Source organism: Macrobrachium nipponense, chromosome 21, assembly GCF_015104395.2.
Source record: "Macrobrachium nipponense isolate FS-2020 chromosome 21, ASM1510439v2, whole genome shotgun sequence".
Lineage (NCBI taxonomy): Eukaryota > Metazoa > Arthropoda > Malacostraca > Decapoda > Palaemonidae > Macrobrachium > Macrobrachium nipponense.
Window position 1 is genome coordinate 28,766,659 of NC_087212.1, and position 18,759 is coordinate 28,785,417.

Consider the following 18,759-nt stretch of genomic DNA (forward strand, 5'->3'; position numbering starts at 1 on the left):
CTTAAGTTGCTTCAAAGAGGACTATGACCTACTATGAGATTCAGGGCCTCTGTAACACGGTTTTTTTGCAATAACTTTTTATCTATGCATTTCATAAATATAACGCTTATTCAGAATACATATTATATCAACACATAAATTTTGAGTGTATTCTGCACTATGTAGGTTGAATAAATTTAGTACTTATAATGTAAAAGTGACCTTTTTTGAAGACGGGCCAACTTACTCTGAGAAAAGGTTTCGAACGCACTCGTTACGTAACTTATGACATCATTTCTTCCCTCTTTCTTGATGGATAATTGGCTATACGTAACGAAGGCTAAACCTCTGGCAACAATGACATACAAATTTAAATACAAGCAAAGCAGTACACCTTTATGAACTCTGGAACCTCTCCACTGATAATTGTCATAATGAACAAACCAACAAAATATGTTAATAAATACAAAAACACTTCGATTATTAGTCTAACTCCCGAAATAAGTTTCCAAAGAAATTACAGTCTACTTTATAGGTCACAATCAAATTGACAAGATGTAGGGAATAGTTGGTAGTTTTCAAAAACATAGTAGACAAGCTTGATTTGATAACTGCTATATCCAATGTCAAGCAATTTTTATTTATTGGCTATCTACCTATTTACTGAAAAAAAAAAAAATAGCCGGTACCGTATATTGGCTTTAAACCTTCACCAATAATTATCGTCAGAATGATGACTTCATGAGGCTCCACCCACTTTCGCCTCGTTATAATTCAGGATAACACTGAAGGCTACCATGGGCACTGTTGGATTAGAAAATTTAACTTCTGGCTATAAAAACTAATTTCTCGAGTAGTTGTAAGAAGTGCTAAATGATCCTCAAGGATCCCAGCAGTTGGTCTAAACGTTTAATTCATGTATATTACTGCTATACTGTTGCGGCACTACTGCTACAGTAGTATTACTACGCTAGCACTGATACCCCACCCACATCTATGTATCGTTCCGCCATTCATAAAGTCTTTGGGTTTCAGAGCCGATGGAATTTCTGTCTGGTGGATGGGCGGGGCAACATTTCGTCAAGAGGTGTTTGTTTACTTTGCTTACGTAATGAATGTTTTTCGACTCTTGGCTCGTAATCATTGGCCATGGCGTCGGCTAGATCCTTTTTACTCTATAAAAATTAAAACTATCGGGTTTAGGTTATTGATAATGCTGACAAAATTTGTGTGTGGTTGTAAAATATACATATGTCAACTTTCAGCTACATCCGATGCTTTGACAAGGAGCAAAGTCCAAAAAACTGTGTTACAGAGGCCCTGAATCTCATAGTAGTGGGATTTTTCTTTTTCAAATTTAAAGCTAAGTGCGACTACAGGGTTTGTATAAAAATCTGTTTATTATAAAAGCATAGTATTTGATTAATGGATTATTAAAAAAAAATATTTGTTCATACGCGAACAAACCCTCAGTCTTAACAATAGGATAATTTCTAGCGCCTAGCTGGATCTGGTTAAAAAGCAAATGAAAGCAAGGAATCTTGTGATATCTGGCAACGCATGCATAGCTCTGGCCAGGATTGGTCAAGGACACCGCCGCTATGGCAGTCTTTTCTTTGACCGCCTGGGTGAGAGTTGTGTTAACCTTTCTTGGCCTTTACCTGGTTCATTGCCCGTTTCGTTTCTTTTAGTGTGTGTGTGTGTTGCCTGGTATTATGGAAGATTTGTCATGTCAATTGCATATGGTTGTGTTGTACTTAGTAGTACATATAGTATTTGTCATATCTTTTATTCAATACCATCACTGATCAATGTAAAGAAGGGGTATGCACTTTATATTTAGGCATTTATAAAATTCTGGAATCATCATTCCATAGCATACATTCTCACAGTTTGGTATATTTAGAAGAAAATGTTAAGTTTGATGTGCTCACCTCTACTTACGGTTGTGAAGATTGTCAGATACAAAAACTCCCATCTTTGTTGGTAGAAAGACCCAGATCTAACTAGTGTTAGTTGCACTGCTTTGGTAAAGTTTAAGGTGTACTTGTTTAACCTAATGGTTTGTAGATATATTGTCATTATTTAAACAGTGGTTTATATGTTTTTAACATGAAAGTTAATAAAATTTCTTGTTGCAGGTGTCTTGATTTTGACAAAAACATAACTTCTTGGTGTCATCCACTTGTTGCTTGTGCAAAGAGCTTTTTATCTTATAAATAGATGTAGTTTAAACTTATCAACTTTATCATATTTATTTAAATGTACACACAGTTGTGACATTCATTGGTAGATTCGAGTCTCAGTTCCTTATGATGATATTTATCCTATGCCACTCATTACCTTTTTGATAACTTTACCCCTGTATATATCAATATTCACTAAAGTTTTCACTCAGCTTTTCCCTTTCTCGTCTTGTGCACTTTCAGCTTGAAGTCCCATGTGATTTTCCATTTTTCTATGATTTTACTACAATGGGAAGGGACTAAATTTTAACATTTTCACACTTAAAATTGACTTTTTTATGCTAGTGAACTGTGCCGAGTGTTCACAATTTTCATTAAATTTTGATTGTACAATACTTAATAGAATTAAATCTAGCTGCCTGAATGTTAAAACTTTTTGGAATGTTAATAAGATATGCAAGTTACTATACTAATTATGGTAGATTTTCAATTTTAGTACACACATTTTTGTTATAAATCTTTTATATATAAACACATTTTTGTCCTTGGACCAAAAAATGTGCACCATAGTATTCTGTGAATTTATGGTCAACATGACAAATGTTCATGTCAGAAATTACCAATCAGTCTTCAGAATTTTATATACTATCTTTAAATAATACTTTTCTATAGTTCATTGTACAATATTTGTTAACTGAAGGTTAAGTGCCATGCCCACCTTACAGGTTTTGCAGATTTATGAATAACACATTTCTAGTCACAAACTTTGTAGTCCTAAGTAATAATAGAGGAAAGGTTTTGTACTTACTTTACATTTCAATGAAGTCATACCCTTTTGAGGTTTAAATATGATACATAAACTTAAATTCAAAAGTATCCCCTTGGTGTGTTTTTTAATGTTTCAAAACTATCACCTTGGTGTGTTTTTTAATGTATGTATGAAAAGTAAGAGCAAAGGAATAAAAAAAAAGTTTAAATATAGTCTTATGTGATCGCACAAAGTGCTATTGTATAATTATGTGATTGCACAAAGTATTGTATGCAATTTTATCATTTTTTCCATGCCTTAAGGAAAAAAGGCTTAAGGAAAAATTATATTTAGTAGGATAACTCACCCATCATAAATTCCAGTAACTAGTCATCTGGATTTTCCTTCTTCATGCTTTCAGTACTACAGCCAGTGCACCTAAACAATTTGGCATTTCCATCAGTACTTTATATAGAACACAACAAAGGAAACTACGTAATCTTAAACTTTTGAAAATACAGATTCTGCACCATTTCGGTAACCTTCCAGGCTTATTTTAGAACATCCTTCTTTTTGGATTTTAGAACATCCTTTTTTTTAAACTTTTATTAAAGCACTATTAATTGATTTGTATGGTTCAAAGGCACCAGATGAAAGTTTTGCTCTCCTTCCTGAAATCATGAGTAAATTTTTTTATATTGTCGTAGAAATTTATAACGTTCAGTTACTCTAGAAATGCTTTAGAAACTCTTGAAAATTATTGTTGTAAGAATCCCCTCATTCAGCATATAAGTTGTCATTCCATAAATTATATGAATTGTTGGATCTCTGCACATGTAAGCCTTAAGGCAAATATTGCTGATGCAGTCAATGCTGTGATTATAATTAGGGTAAATAAAATTATTCCTGTCAAAGATTAATACAGTATCTTCCGAGTTCACCATCTGTAATAAATGGCAAGTTTTGTGGGATGATGAACTTTGTAATAGGAAACTTAAGAGAAATCAGACTATGGTGGATCTCATTCTTACCTTTAATTTTGTATATCTTCAACATTTTCAAATCAATTTTAATTAACTTACCCAGTAATTATACAGTATAGCTAAAAGTTTCTACAAATCAGCAGCTGGAATTTTGAAAATTTGCAAGTTGGGGCTAGAGAGGAATAACTAGCAAATATGCCGGCTGATGGTTGTAGTTCAACGGTTAACTCCAGCTGGGTTTTGGGAATTTGTTCTATCATTGTTGTATTATCTTCTGTTTGGTGAAGTATTCTGATTTTGTACTGCCTTTTGGCATATTTAGATAGAGTTAAACTTCATTAATTTTTATTTCAAGCTTTTATTAACGATTGTGACTTTACCGATAACAATGTTTTTGGACTTGTACTTAGTGTGTTGGACTCTAGTAGTTCCGGTATTGGGTATTGCAGCAAAGGCTGCAATATTTGTCTGACTAAGGAATCTTATGCTTCACACACTGTTTGCACTGATTGTAGGGGACAAATTTGTTTAACAGACATTAGATGTGATGAATGCAAAGATTGGGGACCACTGTTAGGACATGATGCAGAGAAAATGGTATCATCTTCTCAGACATCTGTAAATGAAATAGAAGATTGCCTGGTATTTATGAGGAACGTGAAAGGTTTGACCACATCAACTATTAAAGGCTATAGAGCCATGTGGAGTTCAGTTTTCCGACATAGAGGCTTAGGTTTATCCTCCGTCCTAGATTTGTCGGACTTAATTAAATACTTCGATACAACAAGGCAGAAGGAAGAGGCAGTGGTTCCCTGGAATTTGGAATCCTATTAAAATGGTTATCAGGTTCATGCTTTGAACTATTAGATACTATCTCTTTAAGAGATTTTACTAAGAAAACCCTTTTCCAAGTAACTTTAGCTATTGCTAAAAGGATTAGTGAAATCTATGCTTTAGATAAAAAGGTGGATTTCATGAGGGAATGATGTATGCTCGTTTTCCGTAGGCCTCTTAGCCAAAAAACGAGACAATCTCTAGTCCTTGGGCCAGTTCTTTCATGAGTAAGAGCTTGTTGGAAATTTTAGGCCTGAGCGACCAAGAGAGAGTTTTATGTCCCATGAGAGCGCTTAAGTTTTACCTTCACAAGGACAGAAAAGATACAGGGCCCATCATCTTCGTTGTGGGGTTCCATTCGGAATCCCACACGCCCTCTGTCCAAGAATGCTCTGGCATTCTTCCTTGGGGATCTCATTTCAGAAGCTCATTCCTCTCTAGGGGAGGACAGTTTTCCTTTGTGTAATTTATCTCTCTTTTCCATTTTGCAAACGACCTTCAGGAGGTGTAAAAAGTTGAAACTCTCTATAATAATTGCAGTACTTTGGATCCTTTTTCGGTGGCTGGCGTGGTGTAGGAAGGTATACAAGAAGCATCCCTTCCTTCACTTTTTTTGCCTTGAATTATGGTGTTGGATTGTATGGGAGCCTGGGGCTACTTTGTACTAGAGTACCCTCCAGTTTACTTTGGTTTTGTAGTGGTATAGTATTTTTAATTTTGGCGGCATTAGGTGATGTTTGTTTGTTCTGTTGTGTTATGCACTGCACCCTGGGCAGGGGAACCTTGTTCTTGTCAGCAATTGGAATCATCCTTGCTACAAGACACCCACTTTATAGTAGGTGACCCTCAACTTTACTGCTGCACCACTATCCTATAAATGAGCACCATCTAGAGGCAGTATCTTTATGAAGCAGCTCATTTATCAGGTAAGGAACAAGAATCATTGCAATGCTAACAATCTTATCTATGTTCAATTCATTATCTTTACTAATGTGTTGGGATAAATGGGTTCATGTTTTCCCACTTACTGTGGGAATCAGCTTATAATTACTGGGTGTTAATTAAAAATTATATTTTGACTAAAATATAGTTTTAATTATACTTGCCCGGTAATTATATGATCGGAGCCCTCCCTCCCCCCTCACATGAACCGAGGCATAAACAAATTGAGGCCATGTTTGCTAGTTGTTTCTCTTTAACCCCAAAAGTGGGTGGGGCTTGTCACTTAGGCGCTAGAAATAGCGCAAATTGCGAATTTTTACAATTTAGCTGCCGATTTGTAAAAACTTTTACCTATATAATTACTGGACAAGTATAATTAAAACTTTATTATATTATAAAATGTAATATTTTTAAGTTGAGATCCAATATATTTAAAAGAAAAAAACCCTTTGAACCACCCATATGAGAGTTGACAGTGGTCAAGTTAATCTGCATATTAATACTATTAAACTAAGTTATTTGACCACACCACTCTCATAGGGTTAGAATAATGTCAGTAAAAATTATCCATATAAAAATAAACTTATTATATTAGTACATTCCAATGCAAGATAATGGCTTTAAAAAATTAATGCTACATTAGATATTCTACAAAAAAAAATTTTGTACTCATTTTTTTTTTTTTAGTTTTTTTTTTTATGGCTCCAAAGTTTTCAACATTCAACATTCTTTTACATTTGGCCATTGAATACCCTTTTTTTATATAAATTTCATTTTGAGTTATGTTATTCCAGACTAGACATTTGTATTTTTTCATTACTTCTCACATGACTGGAATCCATTTAATACAAGATGTGAGTAATTTATTGTACTAAGTCACTAAGTCCTGTGATATTTTAGCAAAAAAATTTTGTTACTTTCCATGTTTGTATGCCATACTCAGTAACTATGTGTGATATTTTTTTATGAAATGCTTGTTATAATGTGACTGATGAAAATATTTCAGTTTCTGAAAACAGAATCTGATGCATTTAAATTTTTTATGCACATTACAGTGATGCTTAAATACATGTATTGTTAATTTTATTGGTTCTTTTAATAGTGCTGTGAACCAAACCAACATTAGATTTTGTTTTTGCTGTAAATTTATTCATTGGACAGTACTCTAGTCCAGACAATTGTTGTTCAAAGATTAGTTTTCACAGAGTTGTTTTTACACTAAACAGCCACCAGTGTGTGCACATGAAGCCATAGGATTCTTAGCTGTCAGACTGCCTAGCTCAGATTAAATGACTTTTTGAAATTCCTAGGCAATTTTATTTTTTAAATCTGTGATGTTTTTTCCTTATGATAAAAATGTACAAATGTATATTTTACTCCCTGGAGAAGGATGTTGAGTAATACGTTAATAAATTACCATGCTGATGTTTGTGGTAACAGATATTTGTCCTTATTGTATTTTCCCATTTTCTTGCTTCTTTGGTATAAGTGGGAATCATATGAAAATTTATATGTACTTATTTGTATTTTTCATTGTTACAATTATCATTAAATTAAAAATTGACCTCAAATTTGTTTTATGATTTTGATTAATCTTGGAACTTGAACAGGCAGAATTATATGGCAGGATTTTTAGGAAAGTCTCAAGGCACACTCGGCCACTGTTAACAGTTCCAACTTATGAGACCCAGCCCAGGGGATGAGAGTCCTTGCAAAATATTTTTTTTTGGATGTTCCTCCTACCCTTTATCTTTTAGATGAAATTTAAAATCCTAGCCTATTTGAATAAAAATATATTTGCCATAAAAAATCAGGTATACTTCAATATAGCCTATTTCATGGTTCACACAAAATCCCAGACACCTGACTCCACTGAAATCAGCTGTTCTAGGTTGATGCATGCACACAAATTGCCTAAGTCAGAGTGTTTTAGTTGCATAACTGTGTGTGTGTGTGTCTGTGTCTGCCAGCTAGCTAACTGTTCCCAGAACTTCCAAGACTTGGAACTGTTCAAAGTTATTGTATCTTATATCCTTTACTGTATTAGTGGCTGAACGTTTCATGGGCTGCAGCTGAGTTTCATGGGGCCATGGCTGAGAATTTCATACTATACTCAGTTTTTTTCCATCTGTCCATCCGCCTGTGGTGTTTTTGTATGGTAACACTGCGTCCAGGGCTTTAGATAGTTACGCTATGTGTAAGTTTTAGGTAAATAAAAGGATATCTGGGTGTACATTTGCAACTGAAAAGTGTTTTAATAATTTACTGTAAGCGAATTACACCGTTAACATTCGAAATAGGATATTATTATAATCGTTGAATGTAAGCTGAATGTAACTATCTAAAGCCCGGGACGCAGTGTTACCAAACAAAAACACCACAGGTGGATGGACAGATGGAAAAAAACAGAGTATAGGTAATATACTTTACAGAAAAATCGATTGGGATGAAGTTTTACTTATTTTTGTTTCCCCCATCTGCACTTCAATGAGAAGGCTGAGATTTAGCATGAACAAGAAATGGCCTATGTTAAATTTACGGGTCTGTATTGAAAAATTCAAATTTTTATTAATTTTCCTATGGAGGTAATGTCTTGATATTGTTAAATACCTACTATATTGCACCAACAGCCATTGCAGTCTAGAACAGTTGTGTAAATTATTCTAATAATAACAACAGTCTCAAAATATTTCCCAGTTCTGGTCTTATACACCACAGGGGAAAAAAAAACAAAAAACTGTGCTCTCCTTTACTTAGTTATACTTTAAATTTCCGCTGCTTCAGAAGGGAATTTCTTAATTTTAACTGCTTCTCCCGAAATGATTTTTTTTGTTTTCCTTTCACTTTATGTTTCATCATCATAAAGTTTTTACCTTTGTTTTTCTGTCTATTTGTTGTCGATGCATGTGGATTCATTTTGCCCTTCTTTTGACCATATTTCTCACGGCCCTCTCGACCTGCCAAGACAGTTCCCATACGAGCCTCTTTATCATGTTTTCTCTTTTTGTAAATCATTTCAATGTTCTTCAGTGGAACCAGTTCACCTGCTTCCTGCTTTTCTTCTATGATATCCAACTTACGTTTTGAAACTTTATTCTTCTTGTTCAGACTGAACTTTTCTACATACTTTGCTGCCTGCACTGCTGCAATCTTAGCAAAGTCTTGATCTGTGAGAAATCGACTGCTGACAATGTCTTCAGCCCTTTCTGCTCTTTCTTCTACTGTCAGCTTCATCACTTCTTTAACAGCTTCCTTTGTGGTTAATGCCTTTTCACTGTTTTCCCTTTTTTCATTTTCTTTACCTTCTTCTTCATCATCACTACCATCCATGTATATCTCAGGATGATCAACGTCAATCCAGCCTTCTCCTTCTCCTTCACTGTTGCTATCATCACTCTCTTCATTTTCTATTTTAAAGCTTAAAATTTCAGCTCCAGGAATGAAACTCTTGGCATTAGTTTCACCAAACATCTGCTGTTTTTCTTCTGCTTTTAATTCAGTTGGGGCTCCTCTGTCTTTTCTACTTAAAAGCATTGGATTTTTATCACGAAACAGTACTATGAGAGACCTTGCAGCCATTGACACCCCTTTATCTTTGTGTGTTTTATACTGTGCCAAATCTTGCAATAAATCATCTGCCATACCATGAGGATTCCTTGCACACAATTCCCTAATTGCATTAAGACCCATAGCCATTACTTCACTGGAATATCGTTCAGTTACAAAATTGTTTGCAAGACATCGCACAACTGGTTCCAGGTCATCTGGAGGTACTTCATCATGGGCAGCTTGAGCAGCAAAAACCATCACTTTTGTCACTTCTCGCTGATGAGGATACAAGTATCTCTGAAGCAGTGGATAAAAGTTTGGTAGATATAATTTATGAATACCTATTAAGCGGGAAATAAGGTTCATGGTTAACAATTTCACCTCAAATCTTTCATTCATATTCTCCAACTTTCTGTAGAGTCTTTCTGCCATATCTTGTGGATCATGAATTAGATGCAAAGCAGAAAAGTCAATGTTAACCTTGGTTGTTTTATTCTTTTGATTCTTTTTCACAATATTTTTCACCTTCTGCATTTTCTTCTGTTTTCTTTTTTTAGTCTTTTTATTGACTTTATATGCCATCACAGCAGCCTTTAAAGCTGCTTGTTCATCCTCATCACCATCTGAATCACTGTTGTCACCATCACCACCACCATCATCATCCTCATCATCTTTGCCAACAAAAAATTTTATTGCTGCTACCATAATCTTTGTTACTTTGTGGAAACATGCAGTTGTAATGATGTTTACTGTTTTAGCATCATTCCATATTTTCTTGTTGTAAAGCTCTAACATTACATTCAATGAAGTTTTTGCTGCTACTGCATGTTTAGCTTTCAACATTTCATACATGAAATTTTGGAGCTCTTTGTTCAACTTCATATTTTTGGATTTTGAATTCAAGTTTTTGATGTCTTTAACCATGTGCTGTTGTAAAAACTTGCGCAGATTTTTGTCCTGAAAAAGAAACGGAAATGTGGAAAATTATTGATAAGAAAGAGTAATATTCTAAGGTTAACAAGGAAAATTCTATAATCATCTAAAATTCATAGTTCTCTCACAAGGAACAAAACTCTTGCCTTGTGCTCAACTACTCTATAATGAGTAAGCCTCACTGGAAAGCAACACCTATTCATTTCATCATTGTCATTAAATGCCTTGGCTATAATTGGTGTTAATTTTGACAAGCAATGCCCATTATATCTTAATTTGCTCAATTTTGAGTAAGATACAGTATTGGCCACATGTCAATATCAATATGATAAGCAAATAGTGTGAGGACTGTCTGCACTATAAAGTATACCCCAGCTATTGCTGCCTGGTAACTAGCTGCAGAAGAGTGAGGGATGGGAGACCCACCACCCACTCAGTATGCAGTGCCACTTTATCCTTTGGCATGAAGAACAAAAGCAGAGTTGGTAAGTGATGAGATCATGATAGGCCTATATATCTTGGAAAAATGCAAGTTATCATAAACATCTGCAATTTGTTCCTACATGAAATCTCCCACCCAAAAATGTCAGCTTCCCAGTCACTTCGGTAAGCAATGGAAAGATGACACGTGTAACCACCTGTACATCCACAATTTCCCATTTGGGATAGAAAGAAAGGGTTGAAAGTAACACATTATTGTACAGAACCAAATAAGTGTGCTCTTACTACCTAACTCCCTTGTTAAAAGATGGAAAGGACCAAATCAGCATGAATATGACTGTTGGCTGCTAGGCAAAAGATGTTAGAAAGGGACAAAGAAACCAGTGAACTTTCTTCAACTACCCTTTCACCACCTTAGGTGAGGCTGTTCTATTTAAAGTACATGTTAAGAAGCCATCAGAGGCTTCAAAGGAGAAATACCCAAGGATTTATAAGCAATACCCCTCCTCAAGTAAAATGAGGACAAGGTGACTGGTGCCACTACACACCTGCCCTCAATACCTTTGATGCCCAGAAGTTACCCCAGTTCTAGTGACCAAAGGAATCATATTCCTGCCTAATGACCACCTAAAGTCTTACAGAGCCAGTGATCTAGGACACATCCTTCCTGTGCTTCCCAATATCAATACACAATTGTTAACACAGTCTGAAATGTCACTGTACATAATGGCATATTATTGCATTTCAGGACAGCATTCAATCTTGATTCTCAACTACAAAGTCTTGAAGAGATATGATTGGAAAATTATTACGTCTTAAAAAAAGTACTGTATATAACTCCTCTATTTGTAGTTGCCCTCAGGCATTTGTATAGCACCTGGGTGATAATATGATGGAAGAGAATCACATCTGGAGAACTGGGTCTGCAGGGTGGGAAAGATCGTTCGAATCCCTTGAAGAAACCTCTACTGAGGCAGAGATCCAGATCCAAGCCCTATAACTAGAAGAACTGGGAAAGGGGTGAGTGGTAGTCCTTACCTTATGAGCAAGGTTAGTTGAGAGAGTGCAATATGCTGAAAGCGGCTCCTACTGGAAATGATCATCCCCTAGACAATACTCCCAAAGTGGACTAGATCTCTTGATACCTCAGTAAGAAGGCCCACCATCAGGATCCCACTCGACTGATGGATCAAACAGGAATGCAGACAAGCACATATCAAGGGTGTTGATAACCATCTTCTCATGCAACCAAGGGCCATGTGTTGGAGTTGATCAGCTAACTCACTTCAATTGCACAGGATCATCTGGCTGACAGCAAGATATCAATTTGCAGTGGGGAAAAGTGACTATATACCTTGCTTGTTGACCTATGCCACTACAGTTAAACTGTCATTCATCACTGTGACCAAAAACTAAATGCTTGCAATGTCAGAAGCACTAAACACCCCTCAAGAGAACTGTTGTACAGTTGTGAAGCCCCTCGAGTCCATAAACCAGAAACAAACTACCCACTCAGGAGTGTACTCCATTTCCTTCAAAGCATACAAGAACAGAGGTCTCTTTGGTGAGGAGGGGTTCAGTGAAACTTCTACAAGGAGGTTCCAGTTGTCTAACCAGAAAGTGAAAACTACTTTTAATACACCTTTAAATGTAACTGGGAGTGTCAGAGGACTGACAAAAGATGACAGTGTTGCACCACAAATGAACACACAAAAGCAAAAGCATTTCTCCAAGAAATGATGGGCGATTATGGATTGCCAAGTAGCGCCTCAGTGGTGTGATTGGTATGGTCTTTGCCTGCCACCTTGGTGGTCGCGAGTTCGATTCTCAGGCATTCCATTGAGGGGCCAGAGATGTGTATTTCTGGTGATAGAAGTTCACTCTCAACGTGGTTTGGAAGTCACACAAAGCCATTGGTCCCATTGCTGAATAATCACTGGTTCCATGCAACGTAAAAACACACACAAACAAACAAGAAGGATTGCCAAGGCCAAGTTAGTGGTTCCTGTTGAGACAGTGAGCTGATACCTCCCAGAGACCAGACTATTACTGTTTATTTTGATTCCTAGATCCTACAAAATGAGAGAATTCAATCCTGATCATAGGGTAACTACATCTTGGAGGGACCCGGGATCGAGCAGTCATTGAGATACTTATAGTAGGTAGATGGATCCCAAGTTAATGTGCTACCTATGGTTGTGTCAACTGAAAATAGAGATACGTAATGACAAAATATAAATTTTCGACAACTTGATCATTCAGTTGATTGCATTTTGGGTTACTTACACAAAAAAATTTTTTTGACTAAGTGATACTCTACAATCTGTGTCAAAATTACTTATGCCCATCTGTCCTGATATGATAAATACCATGTTCTAACATTTCTATGTCAAAATTACTTAAGCCCATCTCTCCTTATATGATAAATACCATGTTCTAACATCGGGATTGATTTATTTTCGCTATTTACTGACTATAATGAGCTTGAGAGATATATTATCACTGTGTGTGTGTACGATTTTGTCAAATTCGTCCAGCTTTGGCTGCTTTATGGATACAGTTCCTTGAATGCCTGTGTGAGGAAGAATTGAACATATTAGCTTCAAATAATTTGTAAAAAAATTTTATTTATTGAGCAAGAGTATTTTTTTGGATTATAATTTTGAAGGATTTTTAAAGCTTTGCTAATTGCTAAAAATTACTCCATAAATATACTTGGGGATTGTTGCTGGTTTTAGTTCTCATTTTTTACAACAGTATGTATGACTCACTTGAAGGTACATTATCTTCCCATCCCAGTACATCTCATAAACATTTGTCCTTAAGTATACTCGGGGATTGTTGCTGATTTTAGTTCTCATCTGTTATATTATGTGGGCTGTAAGTATAATTTTGCCAAATCAAATAAAAAATTATTAGAAAGATCATGTATAACTCACTAAATTTAGCATTTTTATGTGTGCAATTTACCAAGTGATTACATAGTTATAGTTTCCCCTGGTCTCAAGCTTTAAAACCCAATCATAACCCCGACTCCCTTGCACCCATACCCATGGAACAATTAGGTGCTAATGTCAAAGTTCTCATGGATAGATAAGTAAAATCAATGCGAGTGTTTTTGCAAGTGCTAGTGCAGTGGAGGAAGTGGCTGCTCATCCCACTGATTCTCCTAGGCAAATGTCCCACGGGTAGTCACCGCCTCAGTCAAGCCCGTTGTAGTATCCCAGGTATCGACAGAGCGCCGCTGGAAAGGCATCTCAAAGGAAGAGCCTTGTTTTTCCTTGAGTGCGTCTAATTCGGATGAAGCTCAAATGTGCTATAGGGATGAATCTTGTCCTTTGAAAATAAGTGAGGAAGGTTACGCTTTCTCCCATGCCTTCCAAGAAGGCTAGTGATATCCCTCCCGAGTAAAGCCCATTGTGTAGTTTCTCAGAGTCAGGAGCATTTTTCTAGGAAAATTCCTGTAAGGGAAGTACAGTGCACTCCAGAAAAGCCTCTTTCATCCAGGAGACGTTCTTCCTTTAGAAAATCTTTGGAATGTCCTTGTGTAGTACCAGTGGGTGATGCCTCACCAAGAACAGTAACTGAGCGTTGATTGGCGCCGAGTACCCCTCCTGCTCCTCTCTTGTCAACTTTACAGTCGGTGTCCGTGTCCGTAGAGGCTCAGAGTAAAGTGGGGCCTCCTGTGTCAGTATCAGTATATTCAGTGCCAATCTAAAGTTCGTCTAGGACTCAGAAGCCTTCAAAGTGCCATTAGCACCCATTAGCTCATATTCCCTCTTCAGTTCAGCTGTCTAATGAGCGCCCATCGGCACCACAAGAGCTCCCACTGGCACCCAAGTCTCCATTAGTGTCCATCGGCGCCATCATCGGCACCTCAGCTTACTTTAGAATGAGTTCTTCTTTTGCTCCTCAGTTGCCGAGACTTGCAGTTCCCGCAGTACCTTCAGGAATGCAAACTTCTGCTGATCCTTCTATGGTGGATATTCAACAGAAACTTAATAGAATTTTGGGTCTTTTTCAGAAACCTCCCTATTGTCAGTTGCAAAAACCAGATTGGACAAATTTGGACATTTATACTTACACTTTTTCAATTTTTTCTACATAATAAGCTTATCTACAATCTCTGTTCTTTCCATATAATAATAAATTTTATTTTAGCGCCTTTGAGGCACAGTGCAGCAGCCGAATACAGCCCACGGTATATTTTGGTGATCCTTGTCCTAGCAAAATTGGTAAATGGATAGAAAATGGCCGTTCACATAAAACCAAATTTTCTCCTTTGCCTTCTGCAATCTGTCAAATCCCACTGGCGCAGAAGTAGAAGCTATATAATGGACAGGTAATGCTCATTTAAAAAAATATTATCAAATGATTATCAGTTATCTACAACCTCACCTGACAGCGCAATAATTGGAAGAACAGAATGTGCAGGTCTGTTGGAGATAATAAATTCTTATTACGCAGTAGCACCAAAGCCTTTACAAGTGACATTCGCATCTCTGGGTGCAAAACTGAGGCATGCCGTTTTAAGAGTGTCATAAGCTCTTGTGGAAATTTATCCAATTCCTTAGGGTAGCACTGTGCAACCTGCAGGTAAAAAAGAAGAAATAAAAAAAAATTAACCAATGAAAACTGAACTATATCATCATCAAGTACATTAGTGAAACCAGACCACTGCGTTCAAAATAAAGTACATCTTTAATGGTCCTATCAGTTTGCTTTCATAAAAATTATTCAAATGCCTTATTACATAAAATCACAAATTTTTTTAAGCAATTTGCAATGTTCATAGATATATATACAAACCAGAGTCTTTTAAGTTTATGTAGGAATATTACTCTACAGGCAAGCCAAAAATGGTCATTGAAACTTGGTAACAAGGCAGTTAACTGGTGGTAGGTGGGTGAGTGGAGAAAATTACCACTCCTTTTTCCTTCAGCGTCAGGGGCTAGAGGTGGCTGGGGTCAGATTATGATAAAAGACATCAATTTGTATGACTATGAAAATTACTTTTATGTACAATATTCACTCACTTAAGATATTGACTGGTAAGTTGAATCTCCATCTAGAATAGTCATGTACATGATAGTAAGCAGGGGAGCGATGAAAAATGTAACCTATATGATCTGGCATGGGGATGTCAGAATGCTAGGGTCCCCAGCCTGAGTGAGAAGTCTGGATTATCACTCGTAAACCTCAGAGAACCAAGTATGACCCCTACAAGGGGTGACAAAAGTTGGAAGTCAGCCAAAATCTGGCTAAAATTAATTGATGGGTTCAAATTAAAATCCAGTAACCACTGTCCCCCTTTCACCCACACACACACACATTATAAGAAAGAATGAAGAGTTCTATCTCATAAACAAAGAGATCAAGAATACCAGATGGTTAATTGTCAAAAGGGTAAAAATCAAAGAGATAATCCAGGATTATCTGATATCAGTCACAAACTTAAACATAGATTTAACCCTAACAGAAACTACAACGTATCCATAGTCCAAACCATGTAAAAATTGATGAATTAATTTTGTAGCTTATATTTACCTACAACTTTTTTCATTATGAAGGCATCAAGTTTAAATAAACCAAGACTTAAATTTAGAACATTTCCATTATTTGACTTGATGAAACAAGATTCATCAATGATATTCCTTTTAACTGTGTCATTACATGGGATTAAGGCTCTTGCTGACTCCAGTTAATAAGATGATCTAAATCTCTCATATGTACGAATAATACATTTGATATTTGTCCAGTTCTTACAGAATATTGGTGCTGTTTGAGTCATTGTGGAAGGGATTTACCGGTTTGTCTGTAATATACTTTATCACACTTTTTGCAGGGAATTTCATCTCTGCAGCCGAGAAGATCTTTAGAATTTTGTATCACTGCCTTCTATCAAAGCATCATCCTCCACCAAACCTCTTCTCTCCATATATCTCTCTTGATCTTCTTCCTCTAACAGGTTCCTCTAAAGCCCTCTTCACCCCCTCCTTGTCATCCATCCTCAACACATGCCCATACCATCTCAATCATGACTCTTATGACATCTGTAATCTTCACTAAGCCTGCCCTTTTTAATTAATTTTCCAGTCTCTTACATGACTCTTATGACATCTGTAATCTTCACTAAGCCTGCCCTTTTTAATTCATTTTCCAGTCTCTTACGCAGTGATATTCCCATAGCCCACCTCAGCATTCTCATCTCTGTTCTCTCAAGCTTTACTTCCTCTTTTCTTCTTAGAGCCCATGTTTCTGCTCTGTTATATATCTTGACTTTTAGCTTGATTGGCATTTTCTTATCACATACCACTCCAGCTACCTCTCTCCACTTCCCCCATGCAGCTTTTATCCTACTGTCAATTTCAGCCTCACATCCTCCCTCTTGGCTTAAAGTAGATCCTAGGTATTTAAACTTTTCTGCCTGTTATATAATCGAGCCTCTTCTTTCTTGTATTGCTATTCTGTCTCTATGAGGCTCTTCTTTCTTGTATTGCTCTTCTGTCTCTATCTTCCCTACTACTCAGCAAAATCTGTTTTATTTCCATTCACCTTTAAGCCACCCCTCTGCATACATCAGTCACATCATCACCACTGTGACACTTGAGAGTCACATTAAGTTCCCAAAAACCAAGCACTGGTCTCACCTTATTCTTTGTTTTTTGTTTGTTTGTATGGTGTTTTTACATTGCATGGAACCAGTGATTATTCAGTAATGGGACCAATGGCCTTACGCAACTTGCGAACCACGTCGAGTGAACTTCTGTCGCCAGACATACACATCTCTAACTCCTCAATGGAATGCCCGAGAATCAAACTTGCAGCCACTGAGGTGGCAGGCCAACACCATACGAACCATGCCACTGGGGTGCTTCCCTTATTCTTTGTTGTCTGTAAATTCTTCCTTCCAACCCTCAAGCTTTTTATCCTAACAACTTATTTTATTTGTCAATGTCACAGGTTCATTGTTTTTCCAAAACCACCTGACTGTCCATTTCTGTCCATCAAATACAGCATGAAAGTCTGGGTCTTCAATAACAACTGTTGGACAACCGTCATCACTCTCACCACTCAGCCTATGCTCAATTTCTTGACTAACTGAAGCTACACCAAAGGCACCAAAACATACCTTGCCTTGGGTCACTGTGACACCTCCCAAGTGGTCAATAACATCAACTCCTTACACAACATAACCACCATTAACCAGCTGATCCAACACCACAGCCCTCACAGTTACACATTCACACCTAGCCTCACCCAATCTGTGTGACTAATGTAATTTAAGATTTTTTGGAAATGCTGCCATAGTTACGTGTGAGTGGCATTGTCTACACCTGAGCAGTAGTCAGTCAGTTGTTGTGGAGGTAGGCTGTTGTGCCCCAGTACCCCATGGTTGACAGTTTGTGGCGAGGGACCTTTCCCTCTTTTCCTTTGTTTCCTAGTTGGTTGGTGAGTTGGATCTTGAAGGTCATCCATTGCACAGTCTGAGGGAGCTTGCAAGGTGAATTTAACTACAAGCTATCTTTCCAAGAAAGTATAGCGTCTAAAATTATAATGGACATGATTAAGCCGCTCACCGACGAAGGAGACGTATGATGGTTGAAGAAGGTAACCTTATTGGCTAAGCTACAGAATATATATCAGACTTAGCCAGTTTTACTCGATTGTATCTGGAGGGTGATGCTCTAGCACTTTATTTGGAGATGAGAGATGAAGACCAAGAAAATGAAGCAAAAATTCAGGGAAAACTGAAAGTAGCATTTACTGATGATGCATTCTCTGCTTTTGGAAAACTGGTTCAGATGAAGTGAACAGGAGAACCAGTTGATGTGTATGCCAATGAGAATAGGAGGTTGGCCAGTTTAGCTAAGTTTGATAAGGTTGGTTTAGAAAATGCGGTGAAACTAACTTTTGTCAATGGTTTCCCAGATAATATTATGTTGCCTTATAGCAAGTGCCAAATGTAATGACGATGGCAATGAGTGAATTGCTCAATCATAATAGGATTTTGTCATCTAAACAGCAAGGTGGTGTGGTAGCTGTGACTGTTAGGAAGAGTGGAGGAGGAGATGGTGGTGGGAAACCTGAGAATAGGGCTAGGCCTATCCAGTTTAAGGATCAATGTTCCCGATGTGGTGGCCCTCATATGATGAAAAGACTG

General features: G+C 36.9%; 2 protein-coding genes across 5 annotated transcripts in view; both read right to left on the reverse strand.

Moving 5' to 3' along the window:
* LOC135197874 (uncharacterized) overlaps positions 1-18,759 on the reverse strand; it is a 143,736-nt gene that overhangs the window by 60,723 nt on the left and 64,254 nt on the right. The window lies entirely within an intron of this gene.
* Positions 8,408-18,759, reverse strand: part of LOC135197873 (protein SDA1 homolog) — a 34,808-nt gene continuing 24,456 nt past the window's right edge. For all 4 annotated transcript variants that reach the window (XM_064225070.1, XM_064225069.1, XM_064225072.1 and 1 more), the window contains exons 3-4: positions 14,994-15,185; positions 8,408-10,178 (exon numbers count right to left, since the gene is read on the reverse strand). In XM_064225070.1, the coding sequence (XP_064081140.1) occupies positions 8,430-10,178; positions 14,994-15,185 (1,941 nt within the window). In that variant the 3' untranslated portion in view covers positions 8,408-8,429. The remainder of the gene's footprint in view (positions 10,179-14,993; positions 15,186-18,759) is intronic.